General features: G+C 55.7%; 1 protein-coding gene across 2 annotated transcripts in view; it reads right to left on the reverse strand.

The window, feature by feature from the left end:
- The window catches only part of CPNE3 (copine 3), a 41600-nt gene that overhangs the window by 12770 nt on the left and 10477 nt on the right, over window positions 1-18353 (reverse strand). The window contains exons 3-12 of one of the 2 annotated variants that reach the window (XM_008160366.3): window positions 18160-18298; window positions 17757-17936; window positions 16077-16151; window positions 14940-15011; window positions 13959-14042; window positions 11506-11595; window positions 7154-7252; window positions 5298-5384; window positions 4325-4384; window positions 1886-2019 (exon numbers count right to left, since the gene is read on the reverse strand). In XM_008160366.3, the coding sequence (XP_008158588.2) occupies window positions 1886-2019; window positions 4325-4384; window positions 5298-5384; window positions 7154-7252; window positions 11506-11595; window positions 13959-14042; window positions 14940-15011; window positions 16077-16151; window positions 17757-17936; window positions 18160-18291 (1013 nt within the window). In that variant the 5' untranslated portion in view covers window positions 18292-18298. The remainder of the gene's footprint in view (window positions 1-1885; window positions 2020-4324; window positions 4385-5297; window positions 5385-7153; window positions 7253-11505; window positions 11596-13958; window positions 14043-14939; window positions 15012-16076; window positions 16152-17756; window positions 17937-18159; window positions 18299-18353) is intronic. The other variant, XM_054708297.1, reaches the window with a different exon arrangement.

The raw sequence follows: 18353 nt of genomic DNA on the forward strand, positions 1-18353 counted from the left end.
TCTGCTTGGGTCACTGGGGGGGCGTGGCTAGCCTGCAAGCCACCACAGGCCCCTCACTCAGGCCGCCCCATGCCCCAAGGGAACCCCCACCCTGATCCGGGACACCTTTCAGGGCAAACCAGCTGGCCCCCTCCCGTGCACCAGGCCTCTATCCTATCTAATAGAAGACTAATATGCAGACTGACCATCACTCCAACCCACAATATGGATGCCCCCATGTGGTCAAAGATCCTGCCCCTATGTGGACAAAAGATGGCCGCCACAAGATGGTCAGCAGGGGAGGGCAGTTGGGAGGGACCAGGCCTGCAAGGGAGGGCAGTTGGGAGGCACCAGGCCAGCAAGGGAAGGTAGTTGAGAGGGACCAGGCCTGCAAGGGAGGGCAGTTGGAGGTGATCAACCCTGCAGGGGAGGGCAGTTAGGGGTGACCAGGCTGGCAGAGGAGGGAAGTTGGGGGCAAACAGGCTGGCAGGGGAGCAGTTAGACATCAATCAGGCTGGCAGCGGAGTGGTTAGGGGGTGATCAGGCTGGCAGGCAGAATTGGTTAGGGGCAATCAGGAAGGCAGGCAGGTGACCAGTTGGGAGCCAGCAGTCCTGGATTGTGAGAGGGATGTCCGACTGCCCATTTAGGCCCGATCCCGATCAGGCCTAAATGGGCAGTCGGACATCCCTCAAGGGGTCCCAGATTGGAGAGGGTGCAGGCTGAGCTGAGGGATACTGCCCCCCCGCCCCGCCGCCCCCATGCACAAATTTCGTGCACAGGGCCTCTAGTTGGAAAATAAAAGCAGGTAAACCAGAAACTCTGCCTGTGGCCACGTGCCCTACACAGCTCAGTCCCCTCTACCTCGAGCCCAACAGGGCCCAGCTCAGTCCCCTCTACCTCCGAGCCCAACGGGGCCCAGCTCAGTCCCCTCTACCTCCGAGCCCAATGGGGCCCAGCTCAGTCCCCTCTACCTCCGAGCCCAACGGGGCCCAGCTCAGTCCCCTCTACCTCCGAGCCCAATGGGGCCCGCAGTCTACTCTGACCCAAGAACTGCCTAAGGCTCCTCGTTCCCATAGGGAAGGCCTCCTGTCGCCCCTCTGACAGCCCTAGGCTGAGCCTGAGGCCGCCTGCTGAGGTCTCAGTATGCTGAGCCCCATAAGGACTTGTGACTGACGTTTCAGCTTACTTCCGGCTGTTTTCAATGGAAACACTTGGACACTCTGCTATTCATAAGTCCCGGTTATAGTCCCACTTGGAATTACGTAAGAAGTGTTCTACAAGGAGTCTTCTGCTGCTGTTATGGGTTCTGCCATAGCCACCTTTGCTTCCGGTTTGCTTGCATTTGCCTGAAAAAGCCATCTCCTTAACCTCCATGACAAGGTTAATGAAAGCTCCACCAGCAAGTGAGAGCTTTATGTAAAGGACGGGTGACATTGCATACTGGCCCTAACGGCACAACGAATGCACGTTTCTTCCCCTGTTGCTTAGCAAACCTCCAAAAGGACCTATTTAAATCCATCCATTGAGAATTTGTTCAAAATCTTTTACAGCAATTGGGTCACGTTATTCGTGGACACTTGTTCAAAGTCACGTGAAGAAGAACACTTTACGGCTGCCCAGGAAACAGCCATGTTAGAACCAGTGTCTGCGTGTTTGAGGCTGTGCCACCTGGACTTCAGCCCCTCCGACGCCTTTCCCTGAGGAACCCCCGGAAACCGGGGCCTGCCACAGCCGGTGGCTCTCAACAAGCACCTGCAGAGCGGGGTCAGAGGTCAAAGTCAACAATGAGACTGCCCCAAGGAGAAAGACAAGATCAGATGACATTTCAGCAGCCTGTCCCGCGCGATCAGAGAACACGCAGGAGACAGACAAGCCTCCCGGGGTGAGGGCACAGGCAATACTCACGCGTCGTAGTCTTGAACGACCACCCCCACGGACCAGATGGCGGTCAGATACTCGTTCACACCGTTGGGGCTGATGTAATGAAGGGAGTCGGGGGACTGCGGGTCCCCATTGGAGCCGGTGAAGTCCACCCCCACCTGCAGGTGACAATCGCAGCCCTTACTCGAGAAGCAGGGCGTCCACACTGGTGTGGGGAGAGCGGCAAGAGACGGGTCCTCGCCTGCAGCCCACCCCATGTCCTCTCAAACACCTGGGACCACAGGAGTGTCCCGCCAGTCACCCGAGCCACAGCCCAGACAGCCTTGCACTCTGTCTGCCAGATGCTTAAACGCAAATTACTGCCAAACATGTCAAACGAGGCATGTGGCCCACCAGCTGCGAGTTTGACATGCTTACACTACACCAGGACTGCACTAGGACTGCACCGAGACTACACTGCACCGGGACTACACTGAACCAGCACTGCACCGGGACTGCTCGAGGACTACACCAGGACTGCACCGGGACTGCACCGACACTGCACTGGGACTACACCGACACTGCACTGCACTGCACCGGGACTGCACAGGGACTGCACCGACACTGCACTGGGACTGCACCAGGACTGCACTGGGACTGCACCGCACTGCATTGGGACTGCACAGGGACTGCACCGCACTGCACCAGGACGCACCAGGACTGCACCGACACTGCACTGGGACTATACTGACACTGCACTGCACTGCACCGGGACTGCACGGGGACTGCACTGGGACTACACCAACACTGCACTGCACTGCACTGGGACTGCACCAGGACTGCACCGCACTGCACCGGGACTGCACTGCACTGCATTGGGACTGCACTGGGACTGCACCGGGACTGCACCGCACTGCACTGGGACTGCACTGCATCGGGACTGCACAGGGACTGCACCGCACTGCACTGGGACTGCACTGCATCGGGACTGCACAGGGACTGCACCAGGACTGCACCGCACTGACACTGCACCGGGACAACACCGACACTGCACTGCACCAGGACTGCACTGCGACTGCACCAAGACTGCACTGCACTGCATCGCACTGCACCGGGACTGCACTGGGACTGCACCAACACTGCACTGGGACTGCACCAACACTGCACTGGGACTGCACCGCACTGCATTGGGACTGCACAGGGACTGCACCGCACTGCACCGGGACTGCACCAGGACTGCACCGACACTGCACTGGGACTATACTGACACTGCACTGCACTGCACCGGGACTGCACCGGGACTGCACCGGGACTACACCAACACTGCACTGCACTGCACTGGGACTGCACCAGGACTGCACCGCACTGCACCGGGACTGCACTGCACTGCACTGCATCGGGACTGCACCGGGACTGCACTGCACTGCACTGCATCGGGACTGCACAGGGACTGCACCGGGACTGCACTGCACTGCACCGGGACTGCACCGGGATTGCACCGCACTGCACTGGGACTGCACTGCACCGGGACTGCACTGCACTGCACTGCACCGGGACTGCACCGGGACTGCACCGCACTGCACTGCACTGCACCGGGACTGCACTGGGACTGCACCGGGACTGCACTGCACTGCACTGCATCGGGACTGCACAGGGACTGCACCAGGACTGCACCGCACTGACACTGCACCGGGACAACACCGACACTGCACTGCACCAGGACTGCACTGCGACTGCACCAAGACTGCACTGCACTGCATCGCACTGCACCGGGACTGCACTGGGACTGCACCGACACTGCACTGGGACTGCACTGCACCAGGACTGCACTGGGACTACACCGACACTGCACTGCACTGCACCAGGACTGCACTGGGACTGCACCAGGACTGCATCGCACTGCACCGGGACTGCACTGCACTGCATCGGGACTGCACAGGGACTGCACTGCACCAGGACTGCACAGGGACTGCACTGGGACTGCACCAGGACTGCACTGACACTGCACCAGGAGTGCACCAGGACTGCACCGACACTGCACTGGGACTACACCGACACTGCACTGCACTGCACCGGGACTGCACTGCATCGCACTGCACCAGGACTGCACTGGGACTGCATCGGGACTGCACAGGGACTGCACCAAGACTGCACTGCACTGCATCGCACTGCCCCGGGACTGCACTGGGACTGCATCGGGACTGCATAGGGACTGCATCGCACTGCACCGGGACTGCACCAAGACTACAGATACAGGCCTTGCTTTCTACGTTGGCTTGACTGATGCTTTCTCCTGCTAAAGTTGCAATGGGGTAACCCGCTTTGGACCCTTCTGCTCTCTGGGAGAAGGGACAGCTTACTGACAGGACAGCTTTGCCTACCCAGAGCGCTGGGTCAGACCACACACAGGCGTGCCCTTCGCCGGGTCAGCTCTGCAGAGGAGCAAGGCACTGCCAAGGGGAAGTGGAGCTCCCAGTTACTCACGGTGAAGTTCAGCTGGCATCCGCCCATGATGTAGTCCAAGAAGGTGCACTCCACCGTGACCTGAAAGCAGAGGCAGCGGACGGCTCAGACTCGCCGAGCTCCCTGCAGACGCGCTAACACTTCGTGGCTGAACAGACACGGGGACACACGGCACCACCTGCGCCTGCGTCTGGGAGAGTCTACCTCGAGGTGATTCCAGCCACGTTCAGATTAGAATAATAACGGCCAACCGTGACATACCCTCACTTTACGTTTTAAGAAACTAATAATGAATCGAATATGTTGAGAGCTTTAATAGACATAATAATCAAGACTTTTTAAAAACACTTGTTTGTTGTAAGAAATCTCTTTGATTTCCCCCCACTCACAACATCCCACCCCAACACAGTGGGATACCTCGGGGCCCCACTTCCTAAGGACACAAGAACCCACGACCTGGAGCTCGCGGAGGCCTGCCGAATGCTGGAAGCAAAGTCATTGAAAGACTATTTCCTATTCTGTCCTCTTCCCTAAGGAGCCCGCTCATGTGACAGGGAGAGGGGGATTCCAGCTGCCCCGTGCACGCGTGTGACCCCCACACCGACAGGGAACTGGGGATTCCAGCTGCCCCGTGCACGTGTGTGATCCCCACACCGACAGGGAGATGGGGATTCCAGCAGGGAACTGGGGATTCCAGCTGTCCCCGTGCACGCGTGTGACCCCCACACCGACAGGGAACTGGGGATTCCAGCTGTCCCCGTGCACGCGTGTGACCCCCACACCGACAGGGAGAGGGGGATTCCAGCTGCCCCGTGCACGTGTGTGATCCCCACACCAACAGGGAACTGGGGATTCCAGCTGCCCCGTGCACGTGTGTGATCCCCACACCGACAGGGAGATGGGGATTCCAGCTGTCCCCGTGCACGCGTGTGACCCCCACACCGACAGGGAGCAGGGGTGTGAGCACTGCCCAAGAGGCGGTCAGGTCACGGACCTCGCACTGCTTCACGCTGACGATGCCGGAGTTCTTGTAGCTTTTCTTCTTCTGCCTCTTCTTCTCGTTGATGCACTCGAACTCCACCTGTGGGGGCAGTGCGTGTCACCAGTGCGTCAGAAAGGCCAGGGGAGTGTAAGTGATGGCTGCCTCCTGGAATCAAACCCCCTCTTCGGAGGTCTACTGCCAGCACCTCCGAGGCAATGACGCAATGACCAGGCGACTCCAACACACTGACGCTCCCAACGCACGCCGGAAGGTGCCTTTTAAATAGCTCATAAATATAAATTTCCTGGCAAACTCTCTAGGCATAACCTTTCTTCTTCACAACAAAGGAAGTAAATGTAACTCCCAGTCTTTACCCTCAGAGAGAACAAAAATATGCTGCTTAGCCAAGAAAAAACCTACCATCGGAACACAGAGGTGAAGCCCAAACCTGTGTGAAATGCAGCACCCCTCCCACTGGGAAGGCCAGAAAGGGGTCTCAGGGTGCCTCAGGGCACTGCCTCCTCCTCCCCGCCTGCTGCCCCCCTGTCCTTGCCGTGGTGTCAGTCACCGCCTGGCCCTCTCCGATCTGCACCCACCGCCTTGAATGTCTGCAGCCACAAAACTGACCTACATACTTCGTAGTGTTGTCACTTGTTTCATTCATTCCTTTTTCACAGCGAGGGGGTAACACCTCCGAGTGACACCTCCGATTCTCACTGCTGCTCCTAACACTACAGCACAGGGACTCGGCGCATCTGACGAGCCAGCTCTTCTGGTTCTTAGAAAGCGACCCTGTGCCCACCAGTCATTACTGGTTTCCTAAGAACCAAGCATGAAAAGGTACATCTGACGAATGATGTAAAGGAAATCCTGCTAACCTTCTGAGGGCTCGGAGTCCTGCCCGAGTCTCCATCACCACCGTGAGCCTAATCACTGAGCGCTGCCAATGAGGAGGCTCCAACCGTCACGGCAAAGGCCGCATCCTCACGCCCTCGCACCGGGAGCAGACAAGACAGCCCTGCCTTAGCCGAGCAGGACTGAGCACGCCTGCCCGGCCCATCCTCAGTCAGGGCTCAGGGAACCTGCAGGATGCACACCGGGCGTCCAGGTCGCTGTCACTCATCCTCGTCTAAAGCAGGCCATTCACTGCTCTGGACACAAGGAGCTGAAACCAGGAAACCACCACCAGCCCTCCTGCTGAGCCGGCGGCTGTACTGCCCGTGGTCAGGTGCCTACTGTGTGCCGTTAGCTCTGCCCTAGACAAGCACCGTGACGTAGAATAGTTGCCTTTGCCGCTGGATTTTGCTGCTGTTTTAATCCAAAGTCTGTCAGCCCAACGCCAGGTCACTGTTTGCATTTAAGCCGTAGAGGGTTGGAAAGCCTCCTCCATCCCACCGGCACCTCCGCCGGCTGCGATGGGCTGTGACCGGGAGCGGGACACGCAGGGCCCGCAGGGCCCCCTGGAAACTCCAGCCCCTCGTTTGTTTAAAACCCAATTAGCTAAACCAAACGGCCCATCGGTTTCATGCTCATTTAGCTACGATTCCCTAACTTGAAGTCCCATCACCACGCTTCGTCCCTCCCTGGGTAAGGCCACAGGAAGGGCGGAGGTGGGGGTCAGAGTGCACAGATCAACCAGGCGTCTGCCCTGCTGCGGGCACTGATTACCGTCCAGGACATGCCACACGCTTCAAAACAAAGGGTTTCCCATCAAACCACGGATGCTGTCTGTAGCCAAGAAAGCCAAGCCTCTGAGTGCTCCTGTAAACTCACACCGCAAGCCTGGATTCCGGGTCACCTGTTACTAACCCCGGTCCCCGAGCACCCTGCAGCCCAGAGCGAGCCCTGGTCTGTGTGCTGCGACTCACGGGCGAGCTCCGGGAGGCCCCCCTCAGCTGCGCCATGGTGGTCTGGAACGCCCCGATGAGGTCGTGGGAGCCGTCGCTGTCGTAGTCGTAGCACTCCACCTGGAAGCACAGACAGGTCAGGCGCGGCGCTGCGGCCAGGGCTGGGCAGCGGGCTGACCCGCAAGTGCCCCTGGCACCCGAGGAAGTGCCGTGGTCAGTGCGCAGCTCCCCGGCAGGCAGGAGCTGCTTCCTGGCGGAATCACTGGCGCCCCCCCACCCCCCCTCGCCACCTGCAGACGCTCCTGGTCGGAGCCCGGGGGACAGATGAACACAGACCACTCGACCTCCACTGAGCAGCTTCCGTTCCCCGCCCCGCCCCTGGCTGGCGCCTCGCCCACTTCGGCTGTAATCACGCGGCGGCTGAAGGCTGTCAGGAGAAGGAGGGGCCGGTGTCTGTGCAATGATTTAGATGATTTCGGTACGGACACGGCGAGTCCCCTGCCACCGGGGCGAGGCCTTGCGCCAGCGCCAGACACGAAGCCAGAGCGCAGCGCTCTGAGGACCGCAGCTCCCACGAGGAGGAGCCCTCTGGGGGAAGCGCTGGACCCCGTGAAGTCCCTGCTGCCATGTGGGCAGGCGAGGTCCGGCTCAGGTCGGCTCTCGCTCCGTGCTTGCTGTCTCCAAGCCGAGGGCAGAGCTGAGCTGGTTTGCCTGCAGCTCGGTGCCAGGAGGACGGAGGAGGGAGAACAGAGTCACAGATCGCCTGGCCACTCGCTGCAGCGAGACTGCGGTGTGCGCTGTCAGCGAGCAGAGGGCACCGACGGAGCCCCGTCTTCTCCAGCTTCACTTCAAAGCAGCATCTCATTCTGCAAACGCTCGTGTGCCGCACCCAGTGGCTACCCAGGCTGCCGAGTAGGCAGAGGGTTAAAGGGCTTTGGACAACGGCGTCCTGTGTGGCTCTGAGCAGTTAAAGGAGCCAGGACTGAGGCCCAGGCCCGCCGTGCCACCTGCTGCCACCCCCGCAGTGCCCACAGCGCTGCAGCATGAACGTCACATGTCACCAGCTCCTTCACTTCAGGCAACACCTCACCGCAGAGGCACTGCTCCTGCTCAGCCCGGAGTGAGTTAGGTGCGATGGTAACAGGAAGTACTGCGTTCCTGACTTTATTCCCATTTTCTCCGGAAGACGAAACGTCCATCAATTAATACACACAAACAAGGTCCAGACCCGCAATTCCGAGCACGGCCAGGAGTGTCCACTTGTTGGAGCTCTTTGCTCGCGGACGAGCCAGACCGCTCACCTCTGCCCTGTGTATGTGACGCGCAGTCTAACCCCAAGCCCTCTGTGGGACTCCCGAGTGTCAGGGGGGAAAATGAGTGATCTTAGTAACTGCTTTCTAGTTGGACTAAAATTAAAATGAAGTTAAAAACAATCTTAACGTTTTAGTAATTTCATTTAAATAGTTTTTTTAAATTATGGACAAAAGAACTCTACATGATTAGATTTGCATTCAGGAAACTACAATTTATACCTAAGGCAAAATCAAGCTTTGATAATGCCAAGATGCTATTTAAACAGAGCTTATGAAGAGCGAATGTCAGTCTGCCTGAAACTTCAGGGAACTTAAAAATAGCTTCCAACTCAATTTCCGATAACTCACTACAGCGCCCCATCGCAGGCACGTTTGGTGCTAAAGAAAAACACGACATTTATAATGCCGCACGGGTTCAGACACAGTTTGGGGGAACATGATATAATGACTGTGTCCTTTAATTTCTCAAGAATTCAAAAACTAGGACTATAGTCCACTTTAAACAACAGTATCAGTGGTGCTTGTGGAACCAAAACATACATACATACACCTGTGCACATGTATACATGTGAGAGCACATGCCACACACCAGTGCACATGTATGCATGTGAGCGTCCAAACCCGTGCACGTTTACACATGAGCACACATGTATGCGAGGTGCACACATATATGTGTGTGAACACACATGTGCACATGTGTGCATGTGAGAACACACACCACTGCACATCCACTAGGCATTCCCAGGTGAGGCAGGGCGGCATGCACAGCCGTTTTCCATCCGCTGGATGTTGTGGAAAAGATAGTCCATGCTGGAGGGACCACACTGCACAGCCACACTGCGGTAGGGAAGACGCCGCCAGCTCCACCCTCTGCTGCCTCCTCACACACACACACACACACACACACACACACATGTCTAAGCACCGCCAAAGTCCAGGAGGAGCACAGGTGCACGGCTTTCTGATGTCACAGAGAAACAGACATGACGATGTGGCAGAGCATGTCTGTGTCATTAAAACAAGCTTTTAAGAACGGAAGGCATTCATCAGGGTGACCGGGGAGATCAGTTTACTTACTACAGTAAGAGCCCTGTGCACCAGCCACCGTGTGCGGGAAGGGTAAACACGTGGTTTTCTCGTTAACATGTTATCACACCATTAGGTAGTTTTGACGTAGGCATGTTTTTACAGACTCTCTTGCTTCTCAAATGGATTGAAGCTTCAACTTACTACTTTTAATGTGAAAAGCAAAAGCTCTACATTTAGTATGACACTGAAAAGTAACATTTTTTGAATTGTTATAGGAGTTTGCAGGTGCTTTCCGGAGGATCTATGCCAGGGAGCAAGGTCTTACGTGCTCTCAAAAGTTATTTTTAAAGCTTCTTTTCTACTATTTATTTTGTTTGTACTTGCCTCAGTAGTGTGCGATTACTGTGAGCTAAAGACGACTGAGATCTGGGGCTCAAGAGAGACTTCCGCTCCCACTTAACTGTCTAGAGCAGTGGTCGACAAACCACGGCTCGCGAGCCACATGCGGCTCTTTGGCCCCTTGAGTGTGGCTCTTCCACAAAATACCACGTGCGGGTGCGCACATACAGTGCGATTGATACTTCGTGGCCCGTGCGCAGAAGTCGGTTTTCGGCCTGGGCGAGCCTATTTTGAAGAAGTGGCGTTAGAACACTCACGGGGCCAAAGAGCCGCATGTGGCTCGCAAGCCGCAGTTTGCCGACCACTGGTCTAGAGGAATTTAAATGAGGAGCCTGACCCATGGTAGGAGTCATCACCAGTGAGTGTCCTCGTCCATTTCGCAGGGCGACCAACACCCTCTCCTCCCGCGCTCTCCTCGCAATGCCTCCTGAAGCCCCAGGGGTCTCCAGCTCGCTGTCCTGCTCTGAGTGTCTTCGAGACCTCGGTTTCCCTTTGTGGCTCTGACTCTGATGCAGGGGCCCGCCCTTACGTAAGCACATGATTAAGTCTGGCCAGTTCCTCTTGCTGATTTGTCTTGTGTCTACTTGAGCGTTAGACCAGGAGGAAGACCCTGAGGGGGGAGGAAAGCTTGTCCCTAAACCCCCACCCCTAACCTGCACTTCACTGCTGCTGGGGTGGCACACACGCACAGTGGTGCTAATCGCGGAGGACAAACAGATGGACCTAGGAAACGCGGGTTTCAGCCATAACCGCACCGTGCTGCCTCTAACATAAGACTTCCCTTTCCACCATGTAGCCCTTTCTTGCAGTGTAGACCTGGTTTTCTCTGCCACACAAGTGGAGGTGATAGAGGACCTGCCCAAGACCCCTTCGCTGCTTCAAGAGCGGAATCAAGACTCGGACTGTGGTCTGACTCTAAATCCGACGCTTGTTCCAGGCCACCAGCCCTCCTGCCTTCACCACATCCCTCACAAAAACCAGCAAGAACCATCTGTTTGCTGGCACAGGGCACAGGAAAGGCTTCCCTCTGGAATCTGTGTCAATAGTGGCTCTAGTATAAACATGTCTTTAAAGTTAGATTTTTGATGAGACGTGATGAACAAGAACGTTTAAAGACTCTTAGACACCTGCTGTGGCTCCCTGCTGCCGCTCTGCTCTCGGACCCCGACAATAAGCCACCCAGTCTTCCGTGGCTGCACTTTGCTCTGGAAACAGGAGGGAAAAGCCACACTCGTCCTCTCCGCGCTGAGGCGGGAGACGGACACTCACTAGTTAAAGGAGCGTCTGCTTTTATCCGCAAGGACACGCCAACGGCACAGGGGGAGCTAAAGGCTCCTATCCACAGAGCAAAGGGATCCTTTTAAAAGGAAGAAACATTTAAATTGGACATTTTATTTTTAAAAATAAAGTGTAAAATAAAAATCACAATGTTGGATTCAGCATTAGGTGAACCATCAGTCCAACATGTTGATTCTTCAAACTCTTTACCTACCAACACCCGTTCCAGAGTTCCCAGATCCAGCAAAAGGGAGTCCCACAGGCCTCGTCCCATCACTCTTTTTCTTTAAAATCACCTAACCAATCAAGTGTATAAAAGAGGCGAGTTTGTCTGTATACGTAATTTCAAATTACCTTAATAGTCTTATCCATATCTCCATAGCACAGGGAGTTAAGAGAGATTTTAAAAGGCCTCCAGACAGGATTCAGGTTGTTTTTAATCACCTAAAAAATGGAGATGCAGAGACGAGTTAGGAAGCACCGAATTCACTGTGTTCTGCTCTCCCCTTTCCCAGGTCTGGGTGCTGCTACAACCTCCCCAGCCAGTCACCTGTCCACTGACACCAGCTGGGACTGTATCGCCCAGCTGGTCCGTGACACGTGACAGACTCTGGTCGGCACACGTGCCGCGGGGGGAGGCACGGTGGGAAGGGCTCCCACCACGCAGGGCGCCTTAGGACCAGGATTTCCAATGCGGCAGAGGACTCAGACCTGGAATCAGGACGTCCGAGAAAGAACCGTGCGGGGCTGGATCTGAATTAAAGAAATGCCTTACGTCCATAATTTCTATAGACATCATAGGCAGATACCAGCAAACGTACAGTTTCCAGCTGTGTCCACTGACGGGGCCCAGCAGCAAGAGCACGTGGGCCCTCAGATCTCGGCGTCTGAATACCTCCACCTCTCAGAGACTAGGGTCGCGTCAAAGAAATGGGTCACCCCAGTCTGGCTCCGGCAAGCACAGGGTGAGCCGAGACGCAACATACAATGCGAGGCCCTAGGGCTCGTGTCAGCAGCCAGGAGCCGTTTGAAGGCACGCCCCGTCAAATCCAGACACCGTGGAACCTCGCTTCCTTGTTCCGGAAGGCTGTTTGAAAATCGCATCATCTTCTCCCATTAGAGATAATGTAAATGGAATTAATCTGTTCCAGACCCCCAAACGATCCCGTTTTAACCTTTCTTATACACAGTCCATGTCTATTGTACTAATCTATAAATAAACACTTCAAAAACAAAAAGGACATGAAATGTAAATGAAAACGTACAAAAAGGAAATGTACAGTAAAGAAATGAAAATTTAACAATAATTATCAGCAGCAACAAAAGCAAAACAACACAAAAATATTCACAGCACAGATCCTGAGATGTTAACAGAGGGGAACTGACTCATATTTGTGCGTTCTCTCCTTTCTTTGTTGCCTGAGAGACGCATGACTCATCCACCATACAGGTGTCCGCAGGAAAGGGCTGTAGGCTGAGCAGCGAATTGTTCGAGATGGGAGACGTTTGAGAAACGAGGCCCCACTGTTCTCCGAACAGTAATGAGTGCTAAAAGTGAGCACCCTGTGCTCCCACCACCCATGAGCCCACCATGCCACTGAGATAAAAAGCAGGAAGTGAGAGGGAGCATCTGCTAATCCGTGTGAAGGGACGGACGGTGTAGAAGATAATACCATGTGTAACCTCAATCTAATGGTTCTAAGTGACGGCTCAGGCACGAATGGTCAGTAGAAGCTAAAACGGGGTGAACTGCGGGAGGACAGCCTGCAGCGGCCGCACCACAGACCACCTACTCCTCACAACAGGGAACCGCGCTGGCCCTGGCTGTGAGGCAAGACTCCAGAGAGTGGGCATTCGGGGCTCGATTATTCAAGATTCGATGACAGAAAGGCTAGGAAGAAGAGTCTTACATGGACAGGATGTAAGAACAGCCAAATGCCACATGTGAGCCTTGATTGAAAAACAACATGCTTACAGCATGCGGGACGCTGGGGAGACCTGAACATGATGCTATAAACCACGCCAACATTGAAGGTGCGCTGGGCAGGGGAGCGCCCTTGTTCTCGAGAAACCCCTGCTCTGCTCTGCAAAGGTGGAGTCACATCTGCAGCCTCACCAGGAAGGCTCTGCCAGAGGGAATACCTGCGTGCAGGTGTGCGAGTCCGTGTGTGCGTGCAGGTATGCGAGTATCTGTGTGTGCAGGTGTGCAAGTCCCTGTGTGTGTGCACAGGTGTGTATCTGTGTGTGTGCAGGTGTGCAAGTCTGTGTGTGTGCACAGGTGTACGAGTCCCTGTGTGTGTGCGCAGGTGTGCGAGTCCCTGTGTGTGTGTGCAGGTGTGCAAGTTCCTCTGTGTGTGTGCAGGTGTGCGAGTCCCTGTGTGTGTGCACAGGTGTGCGAGTCCCTGTGTGTGTGTGCAGGTGTGTGAGTCCACGCGTGTGTGTAGGTGTGTAAGTCCATGTGTATGTGCAGATGTGAGTCCCATGTATGTGTATAGATGTGCAAGTCTGTGTGTGTGTGTGTGTGTGTGTGTGTGAGAGAGAAGAGAGAGAGAGAGAGAGAGAGAAGGAGCACACATGTGCAGACCAAATGTACAGGGCATACATTATAGTGTTCTTTACAGGGTTTTACATTTCTCAAAATACAAACTTCACTAATAAAAGAAAAAATGAGCATGCTGACCTTGTGTCTCTGGTTATATATGTCCAAACTCAGATTGCTATTTTTATAGAAACATCATTTTTTAAAAATTCAGATTACTACAATCCCCGGGAAACCTCAACCCTGCCTCTCAACGTCAGACGCTCACCTCTGTTCGGTGCACCAGCAGCCAGGTCCCGTCCGACGTCTGCTTGTGGAATTCCAAGTAAGGGTCTGACTTGCCAAACAGGTCCTACGTCCAAGGGAGAACCGTCCTTCTCGACGCCGCTCTGCCTGTGGCACGCTAACACCCGCGCCCGCCCTCCAGGTGCAGGTCTGCGCGCCAGCTCCGCAGGGACACAAGCCCTCTCCCTCCACACCGACTCGCCCCGTCTCCCAGGAGAAGCGAGCGTTTCCGATGAAAGCCCTAACCCTGCGTAGCACAGCCTTACTTCTCAAAACACACGGAGCTTTAAAACAGCGACCATACGCCCATCGTCAATAAACGTGTTCTGTGCCGGTCTCCTGCCCAACACTGTTCCCTCACACAGCACAGGCGCGTTCTGTGGAAGCAGCATGCCAACGCCAGGCACGCTAACTCTGAGGGACAGCGACAAGATGGACGCAGGGGCTCCGGTGTGCTAGGATCACATCTGATTGCTGACGGGTCTGAGTCTTGACTCCACATCTATCCTCAGGGTCCAATCCCACACGCCAGGGAGCGGGGGCAAGGATGTGGAGAAGCCACAGTTACCTCCCGGTTAGTCCCTCCTTTCCTCTCAGTTCCCCACAGCTCTATGCGGTGCGCAGCAGCCCACGTGCTCAGAGCTGCCCTTCCCACACCCCCAACACACACACACACACACACACAGACCTCACACTCACGTACACACACATACACAGAGACACTGAGACACAGACATTCACAGACAGATAGACACACAGATTCACACACACACAGAGACAGAGACACACACACACTCACACACACAGGCTCTCACAGACACACACCCAGGACAGTGGGCCTGGAAGGAACTAACGCTCCGGGCTGCGCGAGGAGGCGCTCACGTCAGCTGCATCCCTCCTTTCTCAAACAGGACCAATGGGAGGCACACGGAGGCACCTGCTGAAACCTGTATCCCCTACCCACCTTATTGTCCAGTTTTCTTGCTTCCATTTCAAACAAGACCACTCTGTTATCCTTTATTTCTTCAGCGGAAATCTACGAGATCAGGTAAGTGAACGAAGCGTGATTTAGGGATTCTGACACACTCAGTACTGATATTCTGTTACCGAACAGTGTACAAAGTCTGTATCAGTACAAATGATCACTAAAATGGTGCCACTGAGAGATTTTTCATTTTAGCTTTCATACACGTGCAATAAGCATGTGCCCACACCTGCTAAACCCGCGTCAGGCACCTTCCTCTTTAGGCTAAACCTGCGTTCGGCACCTTCCTTTTCAGATGCTGCTGCCCCAGCGGCATCTTCCCAATCCCGGGAAAAGCCACGGCCCTGAGCACACACCAGCTGCGGCTCTGCGAAGCCCGAGCCTCGGGAGCACATCGCAGCTGAAATCATGTTTCCAGACAACCTCACTGGCCACTGCTCACAGCCCGGCTGCGAGGCCCAGGGGCAGCAAGGTGACTGCGGACGGCGTTCTCTGTGCCCCGCGCTCCCCGCAGACGCTCATCCTTGTGCTTGAGGAAGTTTAACCTGGAGCAAACCAGCTGCTCAGGTGTCACAGCGGCAGCCCTCCAACGAGGCTCAAGTCAGAACCACGGCTCCGGGAGCCGCTGCTGGGACGCAAGCTCCAGAGGGAGAGCCTGAGGGGCGGGCGCCGTGTGCTGGGCTCTGACGCGGGTGCGTAGTCACCGGCCCGGGGCCAGCGGGAGGGCGGGCAGCAGGCTGCGGGCGCTAAAGGTGAGGCTGGGCCATGGGAGACCCAACGGGAGTGAAGCCGTCCTGGACAGGGTCTGTCCCGAGGGGACGACGCTGCCTTGCAGAGCCCGGGATCCGTCCGATGACGTCGGGTCTAAGTGGGGAAGGGGGGTTCCTGGGGCAAGAAAGCACCACGAGGGGCCCTGACCCCTTGGGCAACGTAAAACGCAAAGGGATTCGTGTGTGAGTTTTTCTTTCTTTTTTGACACACGTCACACACGGGTCCGTGATGGCTCCCCAGCAGGGAAGGAGGGGCGCCACCGGGCTGGCATGACCAGGCTTGTGGGCACCTGCCTGCAGCCCCACGTGCCCCCCCACCTCCGAGGCAAAGACAAGGTCTCGTTACCGTGATGCTGCCCTGCCCCGCGGGCTTGCCGTTCCTCAGCATCAGCGGGCGCGTCAGCTTCTTACTGGACACAATCTGTTCAAAGCGGAAGGTGACACAGAGCTTTTCACTTTCATCTGGCCAACTGCTAACCGAATGGTTTTGAAAAGAGGTTGAGTATAAATTTCATTTAAAAGGTCATTAGGCCCGGCCGGTGTGGCTCAGTGGCTGAGCATTGCCCTATGAAGCAGGTCACGGTTTGATTCCCAGTCGGGACACAAGCCTGGGTTGTGGGCTCAATCCCCAGTGTGGGGCGAGCAGGAGGCAGCCAATCGATGATTCTCTCTCATCATTGATGTTTCTCTCTCTCTCACTCTCCCTTCCTCTCTGAAATTAATAAAAATATATTGTAAAGAAGTGAATAAAAAGGATCATTAGAAATGGAAACATTAAGCCCATCCGATAAGGATGTAGTGATTCTGAAATGCACGGACCCATGGGAACCCACAGAAACCACTTCCAAGAGATGTGACCACCCTGCTCTCGCCCCCTAGTTCCCTTGTCAACTCCTTCAAGCTTGAATTTCTTACACGTGATGGAGAGAAGGCCGGACCTCCTCTCTCACAAACCACGGAGCTGAAACCCACTGAAAGGCAGGCCCGGCCTCAGGACTCTCAGCAAACGGGATTCAATGTGTCCACTGACACGTAACCCTAACATATAACCCACCAAATACATTGATTAACGTAATACATTAGACCCAGGTCCTCTCCATCAGGCATAATTTCAAATTCATTTTAATGTTAGCTACATTGGCTTTTTTTAAAAAAACTTTAACTTTCCTTGGATGCTATTTATCAACGTTTTAGAAAACCGATCAGCTCCATGTTGCCCAAGACAACAGCAAAGCCGCGATCCCCCAACACTGAACGTGAGTCCTTCCTGGAGGCGACCCCAATCCGGACACACAGCCAGGACCTCTCCTGGGAAGTCGGCTCGGAGCCCGGACACACCCCTCCCCAGACCAAGCTTGTCCTGCACCGGAAGACGTAACTAGACAATGAGGACAAACAGGGGAGGCTCAGGGAGAGGCAGGAGAGAGCACCCCACCCGGTGGGCACAGGAGGCCCCAGACTCTGGGTGTACAGGGGTGAGCCCGGCTGAGGAGCAGCGTGCACATGGCATGGTGTGGGCGTCGGGGCCAGGCCTGCCAGCGGCCATCCGAGCTGCTGTTGCTGCGATGGACTGAGCTGGGGCCCCGCACGCCAGGCGGCTGAAGCGGGGTTCACTCCCTGAAATGTTGGACGAGCAACCCAACTCCGAGGACTGACGGGCCTTGCAAACACGCTCCCTGCCCTAGGGAAGCAAGGGATTCTGCCTCCCTCACGCGACCACGCCAGTGTGTGAGCTCTGTCCGCAAGGTGGTCCGTGGTTTCCAACTTCCAAAGTTAAACCAACGAGCACGAGTGAAAATGGACAGCAAACAGGGAACAGCCGGCAACACCGTGGTCAGGGGGCCACGCCTGGGGCGGGGCGGGGCGGGGCGGGGCGCGGAGTCTCGGGGAGCACACGCCTGTCTGACTCTTTGCCCTGCACCCGAACCAGGACACAGTGATATGCCAACTCTAACTGAAAAACACAAAAAGCTCCGTGAAGGCCCAGCTCTCTGGCTGCCACCCAGCCCGGCCCGGCCACACCCACCTGTCCCAGGGTGCACTCGCATTCCCCCAGGAAGTCGTCGTCACTCAGCTCCACGGTCTTGTTGTCGATGTCATAGACCCCGAACTTCAGTTTCTGCACCACTTCAAAGTAGTAGTCAATGACGAAGGTCTTGGAGAAGGTGGGGTTCAGGCAGTTCTTAATCCGCTCCGTGCGCTCCGCCTGTGCCCCCAGAACAAAGGGTCAGACCAAAGGCGGCGCCCAGTATCTCCACGGCCACACCGAACGCAGGCGGGCCTGGCAGCTAAGGCGGTTCCCGTCAAGGACACACCTGCCCCCACGCCGCACTACCAGGTGCGGTGGTTGCACGACTGTGACATGTTTAAGCTCTTCACGTCGCCAACAAACAATCCAGCTGGCTTTTCACGTACAGTGTCAACATTACCTCATACCACTGCTGTCCGCTCGAGTTCAGAAACAACACGCACAGAGGGTCCGACTTGGACCCGATGTCTGTGTCCAGAAGATGGTCACAGGACACGTTCAGCTCCACCTTCGTCACGCACTGGGCGGCCATCTCTGAGCTGCGAGAAGCCACGGGGGAGGGGCCTTGAGAAGCCATGTTTCCAGGAAGCCGCA

The sequence above is a fragment of the Eptesicus fuscus genome, chromosome 19 (assembly GCF_027574615.1).
Source record: "Eptesicus fuscus isolate TK198812 chromosome 19, DD_ASM_mEF_20220401, whole genome shotgun sequence".
NCBI classification, from domain to species: Eukaryota; Metazoa; Chordata; class Mammalia; order Chiroptera; family Vespertilionidae; genus Eptesicus; species Eptesicus fuscus.